Source organism: Rhipicephalus microplus, unplaced genomic scaffold, assembly GCF_043290135.1.
Source record: "Rhipicephalus microplus isolate Deutch F79 unplaced genomic scaffold, USDA_Rmic scaffold_14, whole genome shotgun sequence".
Lineage (NCBI taxonomy): Eukaryota > Metazoa > Arthropoda > Arachnida > Ixodida > Ixodidae > Rhipicephalus > Rhipicephalus microplus.
Genome location: NW_027464587.1, coordinates 20,931,344 through 20,958,017, shown reverse-complemented (window position 1 = coordinate 20,958,017; position 26,674 = coordinate 20,931,344). Strand labels below are relative to the sequence as shown.

General features: G+C 44.3%; 1 protein-coding gene and 1 long non-coding RNA gene across 2 annotated transcripts in view; one reads left to right on the top strand and one right to left on the bottom strand.

Moving 5' to 3' along the window:
- Window positions 1–12,694, bottom strand: part of LOC119181230 (DNA-binding protein SMUBP-2) — a 195,806-nt gene extending 183,112 nt beyond the window's left edge. The window contains exons 1-3 of the mRNA XM_037432411.2: window positions 12,360–12,694; window positions 12,208–12,287; window positions 11,964–12,127 (exon numbers count right to left, since the gene is read on the bottom strand). Coding sequence (XP_037288308.1) covers window positions 11,964–12,127; window positions 12,208–12,287; window positions 12,360–12,395 — 280 coding nt within the window. The 5' untranslated portion in view covers window positions 12,396–12,694. The remainder of the gene's footprint in view (window positions 1–11,963; window positions 12,128–12,207; window positions 12,288–12,359) is intronic.
- A 3,827-nt stretch (window positions 12,695–16,521) lies between these two features.
- LOC142784510 (uncharacterized) lies at window positions 16,522–22,066 on the top strand. Its single transcript, XR_012888656.1, has 2 exons — window positions 16,522–16,583; window positions 16,672–22,066. It is a non-coding gene; the product is annotated as an uncharacterized LOC142784510 (long non-coding RNA).
- The last annotated feature ends 4,608 nt before the right edge of the window (window positions 22,067–26,674 follow it).

The following is a 26,674-nucleotide window of genomic DNA, read 5'->3' as shown; positions in this document are numbered from 1 at the left end:
TAGGCGCATTATGCGCCTTTGGGATAGGTGTGCTGTCCATTGCCTCTGGCGAGGCATTGGGCGAGCATGATGTCTAGCGTAAAAGCACCGCCACAGTGGACGAGACCTTTACACCCACCTGCCCAGACGCCGATGGGATTGTTTTAGCGTCCACGCCACGCTGGATGTTACCAGCGCCAGCTGGGGCCGGACAGGGTGAGGCAGCCTTGGCTGTGCCCACCGTGTCAAGTTGTGGCGGTATTGAGCTTTCAGTATGCGTGGCGCAGGCTGCAGCCAACAGCTCGCTTAGCGCCGGCTGGGCTTGTGGCGATAGCCGGTGCGGTGATGCTCCCCGACGCGCCTTATCAGCATAGAATGTGAGGTAAAACGATGCAACTCATCTTCGTGCTTCCTTGAATGAAATATTTTCTTTGTGTTTCAGTGTAATTATTTCTTTTTCCTATTTACAAGTAGGGAAGGCTCTTGAGTATGTTGCGTACCCACCATCACAGTTTGCAGAGTCTAGCGGACTGTCACAAGTAATAGAGCAGTGTTCGTTATCACCGCATTTGGCACAGGTCGGTCGGCCTTTACAACTCTGCGAACCATGGCCGAAACGCTGGCACTTAAAGCACCTGTGCGGATTTGGAATGTATGGTCTGATGCTTGTTTTTGTGTAGCCAGTTTCTAGGGACTAAGGCAAAACAGCTGAAGCGAAAGTTATGATTAGGAGTTTCGTCAAGATCTCTTCGTTTTCACGCCTCATCTTAATCCTTTGTACCTTGATTACATGCTGGTCCTTCCATTTTTCGAGGAGCTCTTCTTCACTCAAGTTCAGAAGATCATCATCAGAGATCACTCCTATGATGGTGTTCATTGACCGATGAGGGGCCACCGTGATTGGAACAGTGCCAAATGCCACAAGGTTGGAAAGTATTTTGTACTGTGATATGTCTCATAGTTCAAGTAACAGGTCACCGCTGATCATTTTAATGGCCTTATAGCCAGGTCCTATTGTGTCAAAAACACACTACGCAACAAGGAATGGGGACAGAGTTCTGACAGTCTTCTGAGGCTCTGTGCAGTGAATCACATGAAAATGAGGAAAATTTTCCGTTGGCTTAGCAAAGATGCTATGTATTGCTTCGGTGCGCCCTTTTTTTTTCTAGAGGGCGTTCAGGAAGTTTGGGAAAGTCGTTGGAGGTCATATAAACAGAAATCTATTTCGAGGCCATGCAAGCCGCCCACCACCGAGCCCAACATGGGGACGCTGTGACACATAATAGGAGCACATATGCCAGCTGTACATGGCCACTATTACCAAATACATAGTGCCCAAGGAAGGACATATACACAAGGTTAACCCTTGCCCCCTGAAGGATGGAAATAAACAGAAGTGAGGAGATGACAGGAAAGTTTGAAAGAGATAAAAAGACAAAGATCAGGGGAGAGAGGGATAGGAAAAGGCGACTGCCGATTTCCCCTGGGTGGGTCAGTCCAGGAGTGCCGTCTACGTGAAGCCGGGGACAAAGGGGTGTGTTGCCTCTGCCGGGGGGGCCTTAAAGGTCCAATCACCTGGCGTCGGCTCAACCCCCAGGATCCCTTTTTCCCCGGACACGGCTAAGCCACGCACAGCGAGGCGTGGCTTAGCACTAAGTATTACGGCTAGCCGCCGCCCGATCTAAAGGGTACAGCCACATCAATTCATCCATCCATCCTAGTTTTGTCCACTCACCCGGTTTCCCACTCCCTGACGAGAATAGTACCTTTTCTCGCTGAGGAAAGGGTAACCCGTTCCGCACCCCGGGAAAGGGGGAATCGCGAGCACCGGCTATGGGGGTATTCCCGCAATTAGGCTTTCACGCTGCCGTAAAAGGGAGAGGGAGGCTGAGCGCGCACTCTCCCCCACACAGTAGATTGTTTGTTTCCAGAAAATGTAAAAGGCGGCGGTTAATCATCTTTTCGAAAAGCTTACACAGGCAGCTTGTGAGGGCGATAGGCCTGTGGCTTGTGACGGATGATGGATCTTTACCTTGTTTTAGAATCGTAATAATAATGGCTTTTTTCCAGGCAGAACAAATCTCGCTGGAAAATCAAATGGCACTGTACAAGGAAAGAAGTGCTTTTTGTGTTTCAGAGAGCAGGTGTTTTAGCATTTCATACACTACCTGGTCATAGCCTGGAGCAGGTTTATTACAGCAGTTTAGCAATGTCTGTAGCTAAGCTAAGATGAAAAGTTCATTGTATGGTTTGTGTTTTGTAGGTTTGCGTTCTAGTTTCTGTTTTTCGATTATTGTTTTGTATCTCTGAAATGATGTGGTATAGTGCGACGAGCTGGAGACTTCTTCGAAGTGCCTGGTCTTTCAAGCTGTCACCTTGTGTGTTCACAAGAGGTTGCCGTCCTACTACCTTACTTACCATGTTCCAGACTCTCGCCTCCTGTGTATATGAAGCGATTCCGGATAAAAACTTATGCCAGCTTTCTTTTCTCGCCTGTCTGCGTGTTCTTCTGCCTTGCTATTTTATCTTTTTAAAGTTATACAATTTTCTTTCTAAGAGCCTGTACATTTGTTCTTCAAGCCCTCATCTCTTTTCTTATGTATTAAGATGATGTTAGCATTCTTCTAAGATTCTGGTACCCCCCCTGTCAGAAGACACTTCGTAAGCAGGATGGCTAGTTTTTCTAACACAACCTGTCCTCCGTCTTTCAGTAGATCTGATGCTACTTAATCCTCACCAGCAGCACAAGCTATTTACAAAGGTTATTTAACAGAAATAAGACAACATTAAAACTTAGTCAACCAAAGAGACAAGCAGGATTTCTAACAGGCTACTGAACAATCAACCACATTCATACTATCAATCAGGTAATAAATGCTCAGAATACGGCCAACCACTATACATAGTTTTTATAGGCAACGAGAAGGCATTGGTTTCTGTAGAAATATCAGCAGTCATGCAGACACTGTAGAATCAGGGCGTCGACAAAGCATATATAAACATCCTGGAAGAAATCTACAGAGAATAAACTGCCACCAAAGTGCTCCATAAAAAAAGCGACAGAATACCAATCAGAAGGGTGTAAGACAAGAGAATATGATCTCTCCAATGCTATTTAACATGCGCTTACAAAAGGTTTTCAGAGGCCTAAAATAGGAACAACTAAGGGTAAGAGTTAATAGAGAGTACCTTAGTAATCTGAGCTTCGCTGATGACGCTGCCTTGATGAGAACCTCATGGGACGTATTACAGTTCATGATTAGTGAACTGGACACGGAAAACAGAAAAGTAGGTCTGAAAATTAATCTGCAGAAAACTAAAGTGATGTACAACAACCTCAAAAGAGAACAGCATTTCGAGATAGGTAATAGTGTACTTCAAGTTGTAAAATACTTCATCTACTTAGGATCGGTAATAACCATGGAGCCGAACCACAAAATTGAGGTAACTAGAAGAATAAGAAAGAGGTGGAGCACATTCGGCAAGCACTCTCAAATCATGACACGTAGATTGCCACTATCCCTCCAGAGGAAGGTATATAACAGCTGCATCTTGCCGGTACTTAGCTACGGAGCAGAAACCTGGAGACTTACAAAGAGGGTTCAGCTTAAATTGAGGACCACGCAGCGAGCGATAGAAAGGAAAATGATATGTGTAACCTTAAAAGACAAGTAGAGAGCAGAGTGGATCAGGGAACAAACCCGAGTTAAGGATATCATAGTTGAAATCAAGAAGAAGAAATGGGCATGGGCTAGACATGTAGCCCGTAGACAGGATAACCGATGGTCAATACGGGTAACTGGCTGGACGACCTTAGGAGACACACAGAACACAGACACACAGTCTCCCATGATCTTCATCAAAATCGCACTGAAACTTATCCAATTATGAAGCCTATCTAGAAATCAGGATGTTTGCGGGAATAAAGGCCTCTCCCATCAGTCAACTCAAACCTGTGCAACAGCAAGCACAGGTCTGAGTTGACTGGTGGGAGAGGCCTTTGTCGCCCAGTGGGCATAGTCAGGCTGACGATGATGATGATGATGACATTTACTCATTCCTTGACTACGTGTACAAACTAAAAAATGAAAATAAAAAGCAAAACAGATTTTTTTTAGATGTCCTTTTTTTCTGTGAACCAGCGACTGGAATGCACTGACATAACCTATGACTATTATTTGAATCTACCGTGCTCACCTAATGAACCCAACTTTTTTTCATAAAAACCGACGCCAGTTTTGAGGAGGGTTCATTACACGGGAGAAAAAAGTCACAGAAGTTATAACAGCGAAAATTTCGCATGGCGGTTTTGCTTGTATTGGCGCGCAAAATGCACAGCGAATTGTTTTCGTAGCCCGAAGCTTTTGTTGTTTTCTATTGCAACAAACACGCACGGATTGTGTCCTCCAGCCAGTCGGTTCTCGTGCTCCAGCGCATGCTCAACCAACTTTGAGTTTAAAACCAGTCGTAGTGTGCTAGCCAAACGCACCCGTTGGTGGCGCTTCGAGCACTCCTCATGTTGGGGAGTGGCGCTCAGCTAACCAACCAGCTGCGTGTCGCCGAAGCACAGGCTTGTAGTTTAATAGCGAAAGTTTGGTTAGTTGGAGGTTCATGCTTGGGAAGTAAAAACAGCGCACAAATATAGACAAGGACAGAGAAAGAGACGACGGTGTCGTCTCTTCCTCTGTCCTTGTTTATATTTGTGCGCTGTTTTTACTTCCCAAACGTAGTTTAACTTTATAACTTTTTTGCGATATTTTTAACTGCAGTATACTTGTGCATGTATATTACAATTGCTAATTTCTTCAATCAACACGTTCTCACACGCTTTTGCTCGTGAATGCCTGCTTTACTGAGGCATGCAAGGAATGACACTGCGTAGATTGCTCCTCGAGTGCTTCAGGACCAACTCAAGTAACTAGTTTTCCTTTAATTTTTTTTTCCACAAAATTTTATCTGCACGAACAAAAAACGATAGAAAGCTGGATCAAAAGTGGTTGTAAAAGCAAATAACTATAATGTCATTTGCACAGGTAGCAAATTATCTACATCTCCTCTTTTCAAATGCTCATTTAGCTGCTCTATTTTTTTTTTCACCACGCTCCTGTTGTTCAATAACTTCACAAACAAACACAGCCATAGAATAATGTCGACCTTCACTATTTGACAAGTAATATGCTGTGCATGCTCTGCACAGGTTAGTGAAGGAAGCCCCGTCGCGGTGGTCTAGTGGCTAAGGTACTCGGCTGCTGACTTGCAGGTCGCAGGATCAAATCCCGGCTGCGGCGGCTGCATTTCCGATAGAGGCAGAAATTTTGTAGGCCCGTGTGCTCAGATTTGGGTGCACGTTAAAGAACCCCAGGTGGTTGAAATTTACGGAGCCTTCCACTACGTCGTCTCTCACAATCATATGGTGGTTTTGGGACTTTAAACCCCACATATCAATCAGGTTAGTGCAGGCAATTTTACCCGTGTAATAAAATCGACAAAGTAGCAATACTTTGCTTGTGCAGTCTATTTATGCTGAAAAATGTCGCTAAGTTCTCCTAAAGAACAGTTACAACATTTTTAAAAGTTTTTTAAGGGTACATCAAATGCAATTGTCGAAATACAACGTGAATTCTGAAGGCGGTGGTCGAGGCTGAAGAGACTCCTCTCGCATAGTTGCACTCCTGTTTTTTTATGAGGCAAAAACTTAGACAAATACTTTGGAGCGTGACAGGAAAAGCAGTCAGCATAGCATCATAGGAAAAGAGAGCTACGTTCCTCAGAATATCTTCCCCTTTGCCCAGACCACCTGTTTTGATTGTACACTTGATGAACGAAAGCTCAAACTGCCTCTTGCAAACAAGACACGCTTTGTCCAGCATCTTGTCATCACGTTTTATATTTTGCGCCTATCACTGCGATCTCTCTGGCTCTTTTGGTGCATGAAAAGGAGAGAACTTTGTCTAGCACAAACGGTGGCCGCTGTTACAGCCTGGTACAAAATGCGTGCTGTCGCACTTCTCAAGCTTTTACGTGGACATTCCGTTTGCTCCAAAAGACGGCGCACACACCACCACATAAAGCATGCTTCGCACACTGTTTTGAAAACACACATGATGAGGCCCACGTGGCGACACCACCACACAACACAAGGAACGAGCAGACCAGAGCAACGAGCGGGTGACACGGATGGATGGATGGATGAATATGGCTGTGCCCTTTAGATCGGGCGGTGGCTAGCACCACCAAGCCGTAATACTTAATGAACCAAAAAACTAGATTTATATATTTTTTCCCTTTAAATAGTGAGATTGAGGATTCGTACTTTGCAGTGAAAGGTTTAATTTTCACTCGTGCCTTGACTTTAGCTACCGATCAGATAACCTCCCTCTAGTTAATTCTACCCGCTTAAAGTCTATTTTGCCCTCCCTGTCCCTAAACCCCAGTGCTTTGAAAAACTCTGCGCCATCATCCTGAACTATAGGGTGAAGCCCTTTACAAACCATTATCAAGTGTTCGGCAGTTTCTTCTTCCTCTCCACATGCACTGCATACCGTGTCTACCCCTTCGTATTTGGCCCGATATGTCTTCGTTTGCAATACTCCCGTCCTGGCCTCAAACAGTAGAGAAGTACCCCGAGTATTATCATAGATCCTTTCCTTGGCAATTTCCTGCTTAAAAGTTCGATAGATCTCTAGTGCGGACTTCTTAATCATGCCCATTCTCCACATGTCAGTCTCCGTTTCCTTCACTTTCTTCTTAACCAATAGTTCTTTTTGGTTTGGCCACCTGCTGTTTTCTAAGTATTTACCAGTCAGTTTTCTGGTTCGCTTCCTCCATTTTGTATCGACATTCTTCATGCACAAGTAGCTGAATACCTGCCTAGCCCAACGCTCCTCCCCCATTTCTCTCAATCACTTCTCAAATTTTATCTTGCTGCTAGCTTCCCTGCCCTTAAATGATGTCCATCCCATATCACCTTGTACTCCCTGATTTGATGTATTCCCGTGAGCTTCTAAGGCAAGCCTACTTATTCCCATTGCTTAATTTCTAATCTTGCTTGAACTTCTGATCTCATGCACAAGACCGCATTGCCGAACATTCGGAAAGTGTGCAGCGCCCCCTGTCCGGTGACTCAGGAAGCATCAACCCCTCCCGATATGACACGCTGCGTGCATGGTCGACTAGCCAGTATTCTAGGGACCATATCCCTAGTAGGACGGAAGGTATGGGGAGGTGTGAGAAGCGCCTGCGGAAACCAGTCCCCAAAGTGCACTGATGCCACAAGGGGCACTGTACGCAGGGACGCGTGACATTGAGCAGGTGTTGTGCAGCACAGCCTTCCTTGTCCTCAAGGAACACACGCTACTTTTTGCTTCCAAACGCTAATCGGTTTTTCTCAGCATGTGCAATCATAATAATAAGGGGTTGATCTCCTTCTTTGAAAAATAGCGTTCACATGCATTACCATGCAGCAGTTAAAGTAGTTGCTTGGGTGAGGTGGTACATGATTCACATAAAAAGCAGCGCCAATAATGAGGGACGAGAAAAGAAGGAGACAGACAGCAGCACTGACTAACAACAAAGATTTATTTGCTGGAATTGTGTAATATATACTTGAGCAGTATCTGACAAATGAGAGAAATGACAAATCAAAGAATACAGAATTCACCTAACAACCGTGTAATCATCGTGGTAATGCGCCATGAACATTACGTGTGCCAACGTTCTGAAGAAAATCTATTTTTTTTTATAGAGCTCTCAGTATGCAGCAGGCTACATACCGAGCGGCACTGCGTGCTAGTAATATTGTTAGAGGCATGTCGGGCATATCACTTAATTTGAGCATTGTTTTTTATTTTGCTTCTGTCCTGCCATTTTGCTAATTGCAGTTATGCATCACTATCACTTATTGAAGTCACATTCCGTGCCTATTCACATCGTTAAAAAACTTGCCAGCTCTTTTGGACCTGTTACTATACCCTGGCTGCTGGTCAATGCATCATGTGTTTGTTTTATCAGAAAAAAAAATACTATTATTTGAAAAAAAAAAACAAATTCGCACACAAAGAAAGTTTCTTTGATCTGTGCAATAAAAAGCAGTCTACAGAACCCAGGGCCTAGCCCGTGTGGCTTTCTTTTGTTGCTTATTTTGGTTGACTTCGCTTATAAATTAATGCAACAAATTTAGTAATAAAAGCGTGTAACCGATCGCATTAAAATAATGACATGCTCAGAGCAACCGACCTGTGACATTTGCCCAATCTTTTGCTGCATGTCTGCAACAGGCAGCGTGGACACAAGATGTCCAAAAGAATGGTCACCTTGTTTTTAAGCAACTGAATTAAGTAGTACACCCCGACTCGCAGGTAAGAGAGGCTATCATGGTCCTAATGCACCAGCCGGCAGAATTGGGGTGCCATTTTTTTTTTGATGTCGAGGCAAGTTGCTTAGCATAATTACATGCTTTGGCTGCAAATAACACATGCACAAAGTAAAAAAAAACACTCCACGACAAGCACTTGTCATTGAGTGCTTTTTGTTGAGTGTTTCTTTACTTTGTGTGTGTGTTATTAGCGGCCAAAACATGTCATTAAGCAAGTACCAACTAGGCCAATGATCAGTATTGTTGCTTAGCATTGTTTACAATTGATGCAAAGAATATGCTTCACGGTCACATCTAGCGCACAATGAGCCCACGTCTCAAACAGCCCTTTGCACGCCAGTACTCAGAACAGATTCTCTCTCTGTCGACGACCAGTACCTATAGGGCTGTGCAAATAGCGAGTTTTACAACCGGATCGAATAGGAATGAAATATTATAAATGAGAATTATTTGAATACGAATTGAATATTATTTGAATAGTAAGAAAAAATTTTCAGAACAGCTGTATGCTTCAACAATACTTAATTCAGAATTAATAGTCAGAAACATTAATAAAAGCATCATTAGAATTAATATGAACTGGCAAAAAATGCCATTGTTAGGTTAACTGGGGCAAACTTGTATAGGCTGAGATAGCGAATGAAATTCTTTAAAGCATTCGGTGAAATACAGCCATTAATTCATAATTCAAGGAAGTACTTTGTTGCAATCTTATAGATAAAACTTCACCAATGCAAACAAGTAAGTGCGGTGCTGTCTCGTGCTAATATGTGTTGCTCCTCTGGTATTTTTCCACCAGTAGTGAATGTTCGAGAAAACACACATAATTTCGAATATGTGCTATTCAGTTCAAGTACTGAATTAAATGGAGCATCATTCGAGCTTTTTAAAACACTGACAAATCCCTACCTGCACCCAAAGTTGCAGTCAAGAATGAAGCAAAAATGTTAAGCTTTCTTCATCATTTTATAGGGCACTGTCAACACTGCTCAAGAATGTATGATCCACGGGCAATGAAAACCATGTGAACACGGGGAAAAAAAGAAAACGACACCACGCTGTCGAGCGCTAGGCTTTCTTTGCATAATTTGCGACAACGACGGCTGTCCCACACAGCACCCCTAGCGGCATCAGCGCGCAGAGGGACCCTCTCTAGCAAGGAAAACGCACGGCGCTCTGCAACCTTTCCCTTCTAGCTGCTCCACCCATAGTTTCGTATCAGTCTGGCCTTTATCAGGAATGGTGAAGGCCAGACTCTTGCCGAAGCTGGACATATATATAGCACAGATAGGCTGCCTACAGCCCAACTAAGCCAAATCACCTCTGGGCCATAGTGCGATTGAACGGGTGCTGGAACAGCTGTCACCCAACTGCGCAATCTTGAACACTTGAACAATTTCGTTGTTTTTTGACAATAAGAAAATTGTTCAGAGTCAGTACTGTGTGTGTATTTTATTTCTGTGAGTCCTCTGCTTTCTTTTGTGCTGTTTTCTAAGCAAGTACAACCAACAAGCCCAGCTCTCCCGGAATGCCACACTATGCGTGGTTTTGCTAGCATTACGCCAAGCGACGCCAGCACACGACAGCCCTTATAGTGCCGAGGCACAGGAAATATCGCTAGACACTATAGCAGGATTGTAGCTGGAAGAAGGGCTCCCCCTGGAATTCTCATAAAGGAAGATGCTACACCGAAAAAATAAGCAATGGAAATAGGTGTTTTCCAGAAACAGTTCAAGTCTTCAGCAGGTGGGACTCCTCTGAAAGAAATTCCTGGCTATGCCAGTGTTTCAACAAGCAAACTTGTCTTTGCCAGAACTGACAAAAAGAGGTCGACTCGCCTAAATGTTGATTGCAGTGATGAACAATGATTTACAGTTACAGTATGCAGTAATTGGCCCGCACTCTTATGTCGGCCATCATGAAGCTAGTGACAGTACAGTGACCATGCCATGCTGACAGGCACATCAGCCGTGACATACAGCACACATTTCATTAAAAAATCTCTAGCTGATAACTAGTTGTCACACTATTCTTATGCTATGTAAAGGGCATAGATGGGCAATGATAAAATACATTCCACAAACCACAAAGTATAAATCTGTCGTATATAAATATATATGCTCTTGACATATTTTACCCGCAATTAAAACAAAATGTTCACAATTTGCAACCCTAGCGAGTTTAGTATACGTGCTGCGCTCAACATTTTAAGAGCTTGCATTCAAGCGCATCTAGTGTTAGTGAGGCTATTCCTGCGGAACTTTCATGATCATACAGGTAGCGTCATTTTTATGAAAGGGAACACACGAGAACATGGCGAACAGCTTCGAAGCTAAGTCCATACATTATTCGAACCGCGCATGTGGCGCGACGCAGTGGCGAAATGTAGAAATAGAGGCAGAGAGCAGTGCTATTCTTGCCTGCAGCCCCTCTTGCAGTTTTTTTAGCACTTGATGTTGCGGCAGTAGGGACAATTCAAAACAGTGAAGGTGACAGATCGAAAACGATCTTAATTTGCTTGCATGTCCTATCAAATTCGCTAAGGCACGTTGCCGGGATAGTTGGTTGGGGTTCACCATTCATATGGGTATAGACCCTTTTCACAAATACACCACCTGACGGTGAGCTTTTCGTCAGTTTCTCTTAGCAAAAGAGCGTGGGATAGCTAGCGCCATCATGAGGGCATGGAAAGCGAGCCGCAAAATGCGTGAATGCTGTGATGTTTGTGTTGGCGGCTAGTTCTCCATATCATCCGCTGCAATCGCACCGCTTTCTAGCTTGAACGAGCTCCTAGTACTCTCCGATAAGCTTTCTGAGCTGCTTCCGCTGCACAATGAGCAATACTTTGTACCCTTCAGCGGGTTGGACAAGCAGTTTGGCTTGTTATGGCTGGCAATGCATGGATCCGGCCTGCAAGAGATCTCATCGGCGTGCCCTCCCAATGCGGTCCACGTCCTGCAAAAACCCAAGGAGTGTCCGTGTCCGCTGCAAGAAATGCGCATCAGTGTCACTGGGACGCACAGCTTGCATCGTCTGCTGCAGTGCTAGGAGCACTCTTTTTCTAAGAGCGTCTATAGCGTGTCACGACAAGGACACAAAAGAGACATACACACAGCGCCAGCTTGCAACTAATACTTTATTTGCGATCACAAAAGCCATTTAACATTAACAGTAGAGAAACCAAGAAAACATCATGTAAAGCTCTGTATCTTTACATGATGTTTTTTTTTGGGGGGGCTTCATCAATCTACTGTTGATTGATGTGTGGGGTTTAACGTCCCAAAACCACCATATGATTATGAGAGACGCCGTAGTGGAGGGCTCATCGATCTACTATTATAGATCAAATAGCATGTGTGATCGCTAATAAAACATTAGTTGCAAGATAGCACTGTGTCTCTCTCTTTTTGTGTCCTTGTCGTGGTGCGCTATACCCATATGAATGGTGAGTCAGCTGTCAAAAATAAAGCGTCAGTTATGGGAGTGTACGCCGTAAAGTAACGACACCATCTTCTTTTCAAGTCTCACCACTGCGCGGTGCCACCTGGGCCTGCGTGCGCTCTTTCATAAAAATGGCGGCTGTCATACGGCAAACAATCGAGTGTCCCACCGTTAGAAAAGCCGTGGCAGGGCAGCGGCGCTCCATGGTGACACGATCGAAATTTGCAGACACTCCGTCCGTACAGGCCGGTGTGGGCGCAGTCCAGAACTAGCTTCGTGATGCAGAGGCCCTTGCTCTGGAGTTCCTTGAGCGAATACTTATCCTGCAGCTTGCTAAAAAAAAGCACGCGGTTGAACTAAGCACCGCACTCGGGAGGACACGATCGAAAATCGCCCGGTCGGCTGCCACTCACGCATTTTGTTCCACTTCCTCTTGTCGCTCCAGTTCCAGGAGTGCCAAATGCTTCTCCACAAATCCGTCCAAGCTGCAGTCCTGCGATAAACGAGTACGATGTGAGTGGCCACGCATTTTTCGTTAAAAACTATCGAGGAAACGTGAACTTGCCTCCACATTGTCGGCACTGCCTCGAGGGTTATCCATCGCTGTCACATTGAAGTCGTGCCTCCTGAGGCGAGAATGATGTTTTTAGAAGTGACTGTTTCACAGGTTTCACAACTGAATGAGCGCAGTGTTGCTCCGACAAGAGACATGCGAGAACACGGAGGAAGTGCGAGAACGAAACCAACTTCAGTTTGACTTTTGTAGCAGTTTTGACGTAGCCGCAGTTGAGCTAGTTTTGAAAGTGCCAGTGTTGTCCAGGTCGTGTGTTGAACGGGAACACCTTCTGATTTTCAGGACTTGTTGATTAAAACAATACTGCCGTAACAAAATTTCAAACTAGTTACTTTTAGTTCTTTGTTGACGTAGTACTTGGCAGTGGACGAATGGATGAATAGATGTGGCTGTACCCTTTAGATTGGGCGGCGGCCAGCGTCACCTAGCCGTAGTACTTAGCAAACTAACCATTAGATTTAGCTTTTATTTTTCTTTAAATAGAGAGATTGAAAATTCGTACCTTGCAGTGAAGAGTTTAATTTTCACTCGTGCCTTGACTTTAGCCACCAATCAGATAACCTCTTTCTAGTTAAGTCTACCCGCTTAAAGTCTATTTTGCCCAAGGAGGTTATATTAAAGCTTCTGGAGTGGCGGAGAGGCTCCGCGGCTGAAGCCGACACCGCCATATTGATCAGGGCAGAAAACGGATGGGCGCATTTTAGCGTGCGTGGCTTTCGTGTTGATTTAGTGCTAGCAATGTTGCGTATCATGCCTCTAATTGAACAAGACGCTTCTGAACATGTCTGGGATCACATTTTGAGGCGACAATGTTGGGCTCTTGGGTAGTATTTGGCTGCGCGAATCGTGTGAAGCGGACACTGGGCTCAGCTTTCGATGTTTAAGTATGCATGCTTCGCTCATTCGCTTATTCTTCCATATTTTAGCGACTATGCGACTGCATTCATAGATTTTCTTTTGGCGTCCGGGGGCACAATGACGCTAAGAATAATTTTTTGCAGGCTCTATGTTTTTGTAGGATATATATATATATATATATATATATATATATATATATATATATATATATATATATATATATATATGTGTGTGTGTGTGTGTGTGTGTGTGTGTGTGTGTGTGTGTGTGTGTGTGTGTGTGTGTGTGTGTGTGTGTGTGTGTGTGTGCGCGCGTGTGTGCGCGCGCGTGTGTGTGTTTGTGTGATATCCCTGAGTACGTTTTTTTTTTCTTTTTATAGTGAAAGGTGTTACGAGATCAGAACACGGGTCATGCGTAGAGCCGTGTCCGCCGCCGCCGCCACTCGTAATTAGTATCGAACAAAAAAAAAAACTCGGTAAGTTAAGAATATCAATGACACAATCCAACCCGGGTCCGCTGCGTGCCAACCCAGCATTCTACCACTGAGCCGCGCCACTGCGCCAGCGCTTGGAACTTGTTTCTAAACTGGTTTTAGGCAGGCTTAATGTCTGGAAACGAGTCGCATTAATATGAGTAATAAAGCATTTTAGACCATCAAGGAACAGCGAGGCGTCACACAATGGGAATTTCGTGACGACTTGGTCGTCCAACGCTTTCATCCATTAAAAAAAATTGTTCTTGATCACCTATTAACTGTGGTGCATAACCACTTCACGCATATTTCTTCATGAATACTCATTCATTGGAGAGTTTGCAGGGTCAGGCACTGCGTATCTGCCTAGGACTGCCCCGATGCGCTTCTACTTATGCCACAATCATGCTTGCCAAAGACCATCCGGTCAGGACATATATAGTTGTGGATTGCCTCAGAGCGCACATTCGACATGCTAGCCGTGTCCCCGACCACCACTTGACCCTTCTACCTTCCGGAAGACCACGTGCTACGTTTTCAGACGTCATAGCCAAGCACCTAAACAGCATTCCATCAGGATATACGCCAGCTGCGAGAACGGCATGACCTTTGTGGTGCCTCGACCAGCCGCAAGTACGTCTAGAAATTCCGGGAATCAAAAAGAAAAGCAGTCACTCCAGAGTAGCATTGAAGCAAGCAACACTGCTATTATTACATGAGTTGTACTTAGACCGAACGCAGATATTCACTGATGGGTCCGTCTCCTCCAGCAGCTCATCAGGTGCCGCTGTAGTTCCGGCTGCAGAAATGACAATCAAGTTGTCGCATATGACTACATCTACGGCATCAGAGCTTGCTGCTATAAGGGCTGCTTTACAATATCTCGTTCAAGAACATCCAGTAAAATGGGTCATATTCTGTGATTCGAAGGCAGCGCTTTAGAGTTTGCAGTCTGCCATGCGTAGGAGGAGCCATGACCAACTGGTACAAGAAATAAGACATTGCCATCATGAAGCTCTAGCACGAGGGCATGATATTATATATCAATGGCTGCCTCATCGGTATTACCGGAAATCAATTAGCCGATGATGCAGCCCGCTCAGCCCATGAAGAAACCCGTGTAGTCCCGATTCATCTAGCAAGGAATGATGCAGCAAGACAACTTTACCTGCTGGCTCGAGATCTCACACGCACGTTCTGGTCGTCTACCAGCTTCCAAAGGTGTCAATTTTATGAACTGGATCCTTCGCTCAAGCTAAAGCTACCATCACAACTTTCCCGCTCCGATGCGACACTGTTATGCCGCCTTTGGTTGGGTGTTGCATTCACAAAGGTGTACTCCTTTCGCATTCCCAAGTAACCACGGATATCCGTCGGCTGTCCGCTATGAATCCAAAGGTCGAAAAATTCGGATATCCAGAGCGGACACAGCACGGACATTCGCTGGACGTACAAGGAAGGTCCATTGACGGGATGTACTAGGTGGCTTTCTGGTGGATATCCGAACAGGATTTCAGTCGGACAGCCAGTTGCGAATGTCCACTGGCTATCCATCAAAGGGCCCCAAAGAACACATGAGAATTGAAATTAGTTTTGGAGTACTGCAGTGAATGAGCATATCCTATGCTCGCAGTCATCAGAAATTTTCTAAATCTTGTGATAATAGTGGGGCTTTAATTGCGTATGGTGATCCACAAGTGATCTGCTTTCAGATCTAGAGCTCATATCTCCTTGTATAGCGGCCGGAGTAGTGGCGAATGTGTGTATCTGTGAGCAGACAGTTTCCGTGGATGGCATGAGCTGACTCGCATGCCGATGCCCAGGCCAACACACACGCTGGGGAAACCAGAAAGCCCTTCAAGGATGAGGTATTGTTTTTTTTTAATTTTCACGGCATTCTGAACTAAATGCGACGGTAATTTGAAACGTAAAGGTCGCGGGATCAAATCCCGGCGGCGGCGACTGCATTTCCGATGGAGGCAGAAATGTCGGCCCGTGTGCTCAGATTTGGGTCACGTTAAAGAACCCCAGGTGGTAGAAATTTCCGGAACGCACCAATACGTAGGTGTCTCTCATAATCATATGATGGTTTTGGGACGTTAACCCCACATATCAATCCTATTTTGAAACGTAAAAAAATATAGCATCTAGTTCAGGGTTTTTTAAGGCATGTGCACTTTTTGTCAGGGTTAAAAATATATGTGCTCGTATAATTTATGTTGTATACTGTGCATTGCTTGTAGTATATCGTGCACTTATCTTACTAGTTTTTGTCAGTCGAAAGTGACCAACAGTTTTAAAAATAATTGTTTCATGAAATCAATTAAATTTTTTTATCCCGTTGACCACTATAGCAAAAGATATACAATGAAACCATACACTCAATCTATCACTGAATAGACTAACTTTTCACTGCTGAACGTTTATTACAAATCACGTGTAAGAATACTTTAGGTAAATAAATGCCACGGAGCGAGCGCAACCCGACAACCCGACAAATGTAATAGTTACATGCGGTACACCACAGAGGAAGGTGATACACACGGTGCTAGCGATGACACTGCTGCCGCGTCGCAAATGTCTCTCTCAAAAACTGAAACAAGTCACAAAAATGGCGTTTCCAATTTAGGTTATTTGATAATAATTATCATCAAAAATGGTTGTAGTACACCGCCTATTTGTTAAATATTATAAAGCTACTTTAACGACGTTGTTTATATTGATGGTGATCTATCCAAACAGCGGAGAAAAAAAAAGTTTCGTTTGGCAAGCCATCGCCCAGTCAAGCCAAGCCACTGGATTTGTTCTGTTAGTCCTGTGGATAATGGCGGCGTGCTTGTAGGGCCAGTTCAGATACGATTGCATTTTCTTCCCCAGCTACGGAGGTAAGACAGCTACATTTATTCATTTATTAAGAATACAGTCAAAGACTTCAGAACTTCGTATGAGTACTACTATGTGTTTCCGTCACAGGTGCCAGCATGCAAGCGAAGGAAAAGTCTTACACGCGCAAGCAAGCGTCATTGCAAACAAAGGCAATATTTCGGGATTTCGGATTTCAAGCCGGCAGCCAGCCGTCAACGTCTGAAGGAATCGGGAACGTCGAACAATGCAGTAGTGCGTGTGGTACACTACGCGCATGCAGTAACACATGCTGTGCCAGTGAGTGTGCGAGCATTTGCGTGCCTGGGGCTGACGAAAACACTGCGGCTACATCAGCAGCTACTCAGGCGGATTGCTGCAGCTCGGCGCCCCCTGAGGGCAGTTCGCCTTGCGTCACCGAAAGTGACTCAACGGACACATCGCCTACAAAATGTTCACCCTGTTTGTCCACGGGAGCATCGCACACTGAACCCGAAGGCTCGCCAATGCAACTCAGCGATGTGCCTTCTCCTGTAAGCGGAGTCCCGGAGGTACCTGTTTGTTCATCTTCCACTGATGCATTGTCAAAGCACAAAGATTTTGTTGTGTCACTGCGCAGTTGGGCCATCAAAGAAAATGTTACTCATACAGCTTTGTCCGCTCTTCTAAAAATTCTCAAGGTCAGTACTTTCGATTCTTCATCTCTGCCTAGCGACGCTCATACTCTTCTCGCCACGCCTAGAGATACACAGCGTGCACCTGTTGTCAGTTCAATGGTACCGGGACATTACTGCCACTTTGGGCTACAGAAAAGCCTCGAAAATGCTTTGTCAAAAGCACGTTATGAAGGCAGTCATGTTTCTCTTGCCTTTAACATTGACGGGCTGCCAATTTCCAAAAGCTCCACCATGCAGTTGTGGCCCATACAGTGCATGATCCGTGAAGATCGAAGAATACCACCCTTTGTAGTTGGAATTTTCGCAGGCCCAGGAAAGCCTGCTTCAGCCAATGAGTTTCTCAACAAACTTGTCAGTGACCTGCAACAGCTTCTTTCCCAAGGAATGATTATTCATGGGCACCTAATTGATGTTTCTTTGAAGTGTTTTGTTTTGGATGCCCCAGCACGATCATTTGTGTTTCAGATTAAAGGACATACAGGTTATTCTGGGTGTCCTAAGTGCACAGCTGAGGGTACATACAGAAACAGTCGACTCAGCTTCCCTACTACGTCATCCATTTTGCGTACGGATGATTCTTTCAGGCGTCAGATTGACTCTGACCATCACCGGGGCGCATCAGTATTAACATGACTGCCCATAGACTGTGCGACCTCTGCACCACTGGACTATATGCACCTGTTGTGTTTGGGGATTGCGAAAAAGCTGCATAATGCTTGGCTAAGTGGTCCTTTAGACATAACGCCTTGGGCCTGCAACGCGCAGACAATTCTCTCACCTTAATGTGTTGTTAGCACCATATGTGCCGAAAGAATTTGCTCGCAAGCCAAGAAGTTTATCTGAAGCTGACCGCTGGAAAGCTACAGAATTCAGGCTCCTCCTCCTGTATAGCGGGCCTCTAGTGCTCAGACCTGTTCTAGCTCCTTCTCTTTACAGGAACTTCATGGCACTACATTGTGCAACTTATATTCTTTCAAATGCCAGCCTGTGCCAGCAGCATCTTGATTATGCAGAGTCCCTTCTACAGCACTTTGTAAAAGGTTTTGCACAGTTGTATGGAAGTGACCAGGTTTCCTATAATATTCACTGCTTATTACATCTTGGAAATGATGTACGCAAGCACAGACCCCTGGACACTTTCAGTGCATTTCCATTCGAGAACAATATGCAGTTCCTCAAGCGGCTTCTGAAAAGCCACAGAACTCCACTTGCCCAACTATACAATCGCTTGAAGGAGCGAGATGGAGAGGTAGCTGATCTTCCATCTTTTGACAAAATTAAGTTTTCAAAAGAACATTCAGATGTACCCCTTCTACACGCCTGTGAACCACCCTTGTACAAACAGGCTACATTTGATAGCTTCATGCTTAGTGTAGAGGTTCCTAACAACTGCTGCATGATAGATTCTTCTGTCATTATTGTAGAGAGTTTTGCAAGATTGAGAGGTATGCAGGTGCCCTGCATCATTGGCTGTGAATTCAAAGTAAAAGAAAACTTGTATGAGAAGCCATTTATTTCTGGCACCATTGATGTTTTTGTGGTTTCACAGCTTTCTGGTGTTAAATGTTGGCCATTAAGAAATGTACGCAAGGTTGCTAGGTTACCCTGGCACGGAAAATTTGTTACTATTCCACTGCTTCATCTGTCTTGAGGGCACTAAAAGAAGAATTGATTGCATTTAGGATAGATTACCCTTCAACAGTTTTTGACACACCGCTTTGCTATGAAGAGATGCTTTGTTTTCTTAAAGGGGAACTCCGGTGCATTTTCGACCATACTGAGATAATGCTGTTTTCAAATAGTATTGACAATCCTGCAAAGGCTAAGGTGGTTAATTTTGCCCAGGTACTCGTCAGTAATTTTAATTAAGCAATAAGCGACAAGTCAAAACAAAGACCAAAATGGGAAGCTGCTCTGTCATCCATGGTGGGTATCAGATGACGCCTCGAGAATTCGTCGCTGATGACGTCACGAGATCGGCTACACCCCGCCACGGCTTGCTAGGGTGCACACATAGCTCACATTCCTCTTGTGATGCGCGAAAAGCAAGTTGGCGATATCGACGCAGAAGCAAGCTGTGCCAGAGCGTCTGAACTTACTAGTGACAAGTTCAGCAATGATTGCAGCTACTATCTCAGCGCAGAAGCATCGCTTTTTGATTTCGACCCGCCGGCGCGTGAAGCATCTGACATGCCCCGAATCGATTTTCTTGTTGCTCAATATTGTAAGACCGACATCAATGATGACGAACACGCTGTATACAGCTGACAAAACTGAACTGTGCTAGCGTTGTCACCTTGTAGAAGAAAGCGCACGTTGCATCTGTCTGCTGGGGAATGCAGGGTTTTCCAAAAAGAGTAGGCCCTTACGTCACATGCACAGGGTGGCCTGCGTTTACTAGTGTGATTGCAGAATCGGCTACTAATTTTAAAATTTGTTTTCCAAGAAACTGAATGACTTGGGGTGCATAATTTGGCACATATTATCACGGTACCAATGAAAACACATGTTTAAAGTTTTATTGAAATCAGTTAATATCGAAAAAACGCCGGAGTTCCCCTTAAGTGGTTGTTACATGAAAGTTTTAATTTGTTGTTTTCTTGCGTTAAATGATATGTGGGCTTTAACATCCCGAAACCACCATATGATTATGAGAGACACCGTAGTGGAGGGCTCCGGAAATTTCGACCACCTGGGATTCATTAACATGCCCCCAAATCTGAGCACACGGGCGTACATTTCCGCTTCCATCGGAAATGCAGCAGCCACAGCCGGGATTTTATCCCGCGACCTGCGGGTCAGCAGCTGAGTACCTTAGACACTATACCACCGTTGCGTTAAATGTTAAGCCAAGCCCTGCTGATCCTAGAAAATAAGTGTAAGTGCTCCCTGAAAAAGTAATTACAACATGTTATTAAAAACTAGTCTTGGTTCCTACTGTACTCTCAAGTCGCGATATGAGCTCTTCACATGCTGGAGCGAGAAATTGTGATGTTCCCATGGCCAGGCGAGTATCCTGTATGATGTCGCCAGAATTAGTACTGTAGCCTGACGTCAAGCTAGTGTCGATGTCGCGAGGTGCACCTTGGGAAAATTGGCTTTACTAGTACTGAGGGAAAAATGGCACTAAATTGGGACGAAGAAAGAATGACCGCACAACACTGAGGAACAATGGAACTGAGGAGCAACTGTGTGTGTGTTTATTACACGGGAAAATATAGAGCTGCAAAAACAAATAGGACTACAACACTTGCTCATAAAGATGAAAAGCAAGATGAATCTCTCACGAGTCAAAATGTCCAAAGTTAACAGCTCAGAAACATGTTCTCTTTTTCGAGGAGGGCAAGTGGAGGCTCACTGACACACGTGTCCTTTCTTTCTAATATGGAAGGCTTCGTTGATTTCGCACTCGATCTTGTTACGATATCGTGAAAGCATCTTTCAATTATGGAAGAGCTGGGTGCAGCTGCACGAGGAACAATGGGCTGCTAAGGTGCTGCTTGTTGAAGTCTTGAGATTGAACGGGTGCTCATTCAGGTGATCGTTCAAACATTGACTGGTCTGTCCAGCATAGGTGTAGCCACATGACAACGGAATGTCGTAATACATTGTTAATGCATTCCTCGTACTGTGTCCTGTGCTTCTTTATGCACGCATGCTCTTTGGCGTTACTTTACTTTTTCGCATAGGCTGCCGAGAAAGCCTTACGCCTGCTTTGCTAACGATCTTGAATGCATGGCTCGCACCGCGTGCGTAAGGGATGGTGGAAATTTTTTGTCTTGTGCTGAGTATTTCCTGGTGCTTTGCTCAGCACAGGAAAGACAATAAATTTTTGTCGTCTCTTAGGTACATAGTTTGAGTCATGCGCTCATGCAAATCGTGTATCAACTGGCCCTTCAAGACACCCTTCTGGGTTTAATTCCAAAATAATCTATCTCGGCATTTGCTGTACTTCACACTTTCTCCGAGCCATCTCTATACACAGGAGATTTGTAGGGCAGAGTAAACTGTCCTTCGAAAAAAATGGTGGCACTACCCCTTTAATATGACAGTTATTTGGTCACCATATTGTGCTAGCAGTGAAACGAAACAACCACTATTGTGCAATAAACATTCACATTCTCCAAAGATAAAGAGGTGTATTGGTTGTGCTTGAATTAAAACTGATGTCTAAGTGAGGACTGTTCATAGTGTTTAAGAGATATCCATGTCATAAAGGTATCTTAATTGTCCCATTGCATTGTTCTATGTAGAGCTCTAAAATGCTTCTGGGCGAATGACAGTTTTATGTATGATTAATGTTTATTGTACTTAATAAACAATAAAACTATGTCATCCATTTTCAGCATGTGATGGAATTGAGCCCTGTGCTTTCCATGATGTGAATTTGTCTTATACATTTTTTTGGTATTTCCCATTTCATGTTTGTTTTGGTATTTTTGTAACAGTCATATTTGTCGCCTTTTCTGCAGTATTGTATTGGAATGGTGTTTTGCATCATACTGGATTTTGTCAGTTTTTAACTTAAACCTTTTTTATTTCTTGCTAAATGTTCTTGACATTTTTTGTTTGTACCAAAGCTTGTGTCTTTATGACCCTGTAAGTTTTAATTTTGGTATTACAAAATGAAATAATCACAGTTAACTTCTTTCATTGTATTACCTTCACTGCTAGAATTGTGTGGAGCTGTGCTTCTATTCTCATCATTGTGTTCACACTTAAACTTGAACATCGTACTTGATTTAATTAGTGTTTGCTTAATTTATTTATTCATTATTACTAGAGTACATGATTTGACCTAATGATAATAAACATTTTATTGCATCTGAGACCTTGTGTGAGCCCAATCTTCTTACGCTTTAGCACTTGTTCCTGGTCAAGTTGATGCCTAAGTTTGCCAAACAAATGTTATTCTGTTTTATCGATGGTGAAAGCTTGAAAACAAATAAGCTTCTAAGCATGCACAGTGGCATGAAAGTTCGCTGTACTCTTTCACGTCGCTGTGCATGATTGTTTTTTCCAGCTTATACCATCAATAAACAGCTGGTAATTGGCACTCCGGATCCCTAGTCGTCACCTTATTTGTGTCCATGAATCTTGTTTTAATTTAGCATTGCACCAGAAATAATTTTAGCGCTTTGATATTTAATCTGCAGCAAAAGGGTTCTTGGGAAAGACGTTCAAGCATCAATTGCGAGAGTGCACAAAACCTCAAGGACCCTCGATATTACCACACACACATACACATATATATATAGCTAGGTATTTGTGCTCACTCAACATCAGCCTCGGACAGGCCGCATGGACATTCAAAGGACCATTAGGCGGTAGATTATTTATGCACAATGAATAAGAAATCAATATACATATCTATTATGAACATATATGTACCTGTGTATATGTATAGTATATCCCCTGATGGTCCTTTTAATGTCCGTGTCGGCTGTTCAAGACGGATGACGAGCGAACGTACAAATTTGTTACCTTTGTACATTCACAGTATGTCCATTGGACATACATTGTACGTCCGCGGATATCTGATGGATGTCCGGAATATCCGAGACGGACGTCCCGACGTATTCCTAACGGATATCCGTGGTTACTTGGGTTGGTATGGCAGACACTCCTACATGCGACTACTGCGGAGATGAAGAGACCATCGAACACGTCCTGTGCAGCTGCGCTTGCTACGACACACAGCGATGCCAGCTACGGATGGTTTTGAATCGACTTGACCCCGGACCATTTTGTGTGCAGAAGATACTAGGACCTTGGGCATCTGCCTCAGTTGCGCAGAAAGCAACTAAAGCACTGCTACTTTACCTTAAGTCAACAAACCTGAGCGACCGCCTGTAAACTGTGTATGCTCCCCGAGTGTGCTCGTGATTGTGTGTACCTTCTCATCTTTCTGAAACCTCTTTTCTCCCCTTTATCCTTCCCCAGTGCAGGGTAGCAAACCGGATGTGCGTCTGGTTAACCTCCCTGCTTTTCCTTGTATCTTTATATATATCTCTCTCTCTTCATCGTCATCAGCCACTGCATAAAAAGATGCACTAAACTTCAAAGAAGTGTGTAGCGAATACCGCGTACGATTCTCCAAAGAATGGCGAAGGATAGCATAGTGAATGCTGGCCTACTACAGAAAATTTATGATTATTTATGGCACTGTGGGTACCCAGCAGTGCCCTTGTAGCATCCCAAAGAGTTTTTAGAGAAGGCTCTGAAAGGCCACTCTCCCAGCTTTCGCTGTGACTGTTTTGCGCGTTCCTTGCAGGTCTGGCGTGTTCTTTTTTTTTTTTTTTACACGCTTGAAGCGCCAAGTGTCCAAGAAAAATTAAAGCAGATGTGCATTAAAGTCTTTTCCGCGTTCGTTCGCCTACTAAAAATATTAAACAGGTGCTTTTGTAGCAATAACGAAGCGCACGGCAAGCATCACGGCGCTTCAAAACAGGCGCCGCCTCCTTCTGCCCTGAGCAATATGGCCGCCGCGGCTTCACTTCGAGACATGGGCGGGTATGCGGGACCGCCACTCCGGAAGATTTAGTATAACCTCCTTGATTTTGCCTTCTCTGTCCCTAAACCCCAGTGTTTTGAAAAACTCTGCGCCATCATCCTGAACTATAGGGTGAAGCCCTTTACAGAACATTATCAAGTGTTCGGCAGTTTCTTCCTCTCCACACGCACTGCATACTGTGTCTACCCCTTCGTATTTGGCCCGATATGCCTTGGTACGCAGTACTCCCGTCCTTGCCTCAAACAGTAGAGAACTACCCCGAGTATTATCATAGATCCTTTCCTTGGCGATTTCCTGCTTAAAAGTTCGATAGATCTCTAGTGCGGACTTCTTAATCATGCCCATTTTCCACATGTCAGTCTCCGTTTCCTTCACTTTCTTCTTAACCGATAGTTCTTTTTGGTTTGGCCACCTGCTGTTTTCTGAGTATTTACCAGTCAACTTCCTGGTTCGTTTCCTCCATTTTGTATCGACATTCTTGTACAAGTAGCTGAATGCCTTCCTAGCCCAACGCTCCTACACCATTTCTCTCAATCGCATTTCAAATTTTATCTTGCTGCTAGCTTCCCTGCCCTCAAATGATGTCCATCCCATATCACTTTGTACTCCCTGATTTGGTGTATTCACATGAGCTCCTAAGGCAAGCCTACCTATTCCACGTTTCTTAATTTCTAATCTTGCTTGAACTTCTTATCTCATGCACAAGACCGCATTGCCGAACGTCAGACCAGGAACCATGACCCCTTTCCATATTCCTCTCACAACATCATACCTATTGTAATTCCACAGTGCCCTGTTTTTCATTACCACTGCATTGCTGTTACCTTTAGTCGACACATATATTTCGTGTTCCCTTAGGTACTCGGCCCCATTGCTTATCCATACGCCCAGATATTTGTATTTATCTGTTATCTCTAGCGTCACCTCCTGTATTCTAAGCTTACTACTTTCATTGTCATTAAAAATCATGACTGGTTATTTTTCCTGACTGAATCTGAAATCTAACCTATCTCCCTCATTACCGCAGATCTCCACCAATCTCTGCGAATCTTCCTTGTTGTCGGCCATTAGCACTATATCATCTGCGTACATCAATGGTGGTAGTGCCTGTTCAATGAGTTTTCCTTGTTTGACGAAACAGAGGTTGAAGCCCAAACCACTTCCCTCTAATTTGGCCTCTAATCCTTGTAGGTACATCATGAATAGTAAGGGTGACAGGGGACACCCCTGTCTAAGCCCCTGTTTTACATCTGCAGGCTTGGATACTTGTTTTTCAGACTTTATATTAACTTGGTACCTTTATAGATATCCTTCAAAAGATTAGTGACTCCATCTTCCACACCCAGTGTGTCTAGTATTCCCCACAAGTCCTCTTGAACCACGCTATCATACGCTCCCTTGATATCCAAAAATGCTAGCCATAGGGACCTGAGTTACTTTTCTGCTATTTCGATGCGCTGCGTCAGTGAGAACAGATTGTCTTCCGACCTCCTGTGTTTCCGAAACCAATTCTGGAGTTCCCCCAGCACCCCATCATCCTCTATTCGTGCCAGCAGTCTTTCCTTTATAATCTGCGTCGCCAGCCTGTAGACCACTGATGTCACTGTTATAGGACGGTAGTTGTTTATGTCATCTTTGTCCCCCTTTCCTTCATAGATCATGCTCATCCTACTAAGTTGCCATCCATCAGCTACTTAACCATCAATTATTGTTCTGCTCACTGCCTCTCTCAAAGTCTGTTTAGACTTCGGACCCAATGTCTTTATCAGCATAATTGGAATGCCATCTGGGCCTGTTGATGTACTACTTGGAACCCTCTTCTCAGCCTTTTCCCACTCTCGTTGTGAAAACGGAGCCATTGTGCCACTTGATCCATCCCTGTCTATTGTGGTGCATGAGGCATTTCTTTGTTGAAATTTTTCTGTCACCCGTGTTCTTATATATTCAATATCGTCGTTCCATTCTAGCCTAGCACCTTGAGCTGTAGTCATAAACCTCTGCTCTAGGTTTGTTTCATTTCTTAGGGAGTTTAGATGGTTCCAAAATTTCGCAGCTGCCTTTCTGTCCTTTTTATGTACTACTGCTAGCCATTGAGCACCCTTTCTTCTAATCTTTTCATTGATCAGGAGGGGTGCTTCCCTTCTATTGAGCTTAGAAAGATTCCCATTTTCTTTCAACAGCATCTGTCGGTTCACCCCGTTGCTTAGCATGTCTGTGTTGCCTAGAGGCTTTCTGACGTTTTGCTATGGCTCTCTTAACTTCCTCATCCCATCAACTCTTGGGCAGTGTCGGCCGCGTCTGCTGCCACCGGGTGGAACGAACCATTTGAGGGTCAAAACGCTCGGTTCACCCAATAGGCGCCTAAAATCGGCTTGACTTGGCTTAAAAAGTATGAATAGACGGCGACAGAATCGCTGTGTTGGACAATTTTTGGGGACGTTTAGGTGGTGAAAACGAAAGGTCTACCGTAACTTGTGAGGATCTTTACCGTGCGGTGGTTATTTCTCCGTGGTCATTGCTTGGTCGGAAGCTGTATGCATTCGCGGGAACCACCTCTGCGCATGAATACGAGGTCTCGTTCTGTAATACTGTCTATAATCAATGTGGTAACGACGGGCAGTGAGCAAGGTCCTTTTTGGCGTTGCATAATTGTTGCCACACTTGGAGAATAATTGTTCCCAGACTGCCGCTAAATTTGACTGCAATTTTTGTTGTAGTTGTGGCTTTTTCGTGAGAATTTAGTGCCATCCGCGGTGCATTTCGCAAACGAGCGACACTGGCCGTTTTAATTAACGGAATGAACCGCGCCTAGCAGTAGTCGAGCGTGGCGCTGCTGCGCAATTAAGAGGCCAATATAATTCACGGAATGAACTGCACCTAGCAGAAGTCGAGCGCGGCGCTGCTGTGCAATTCAGAGGTTGTT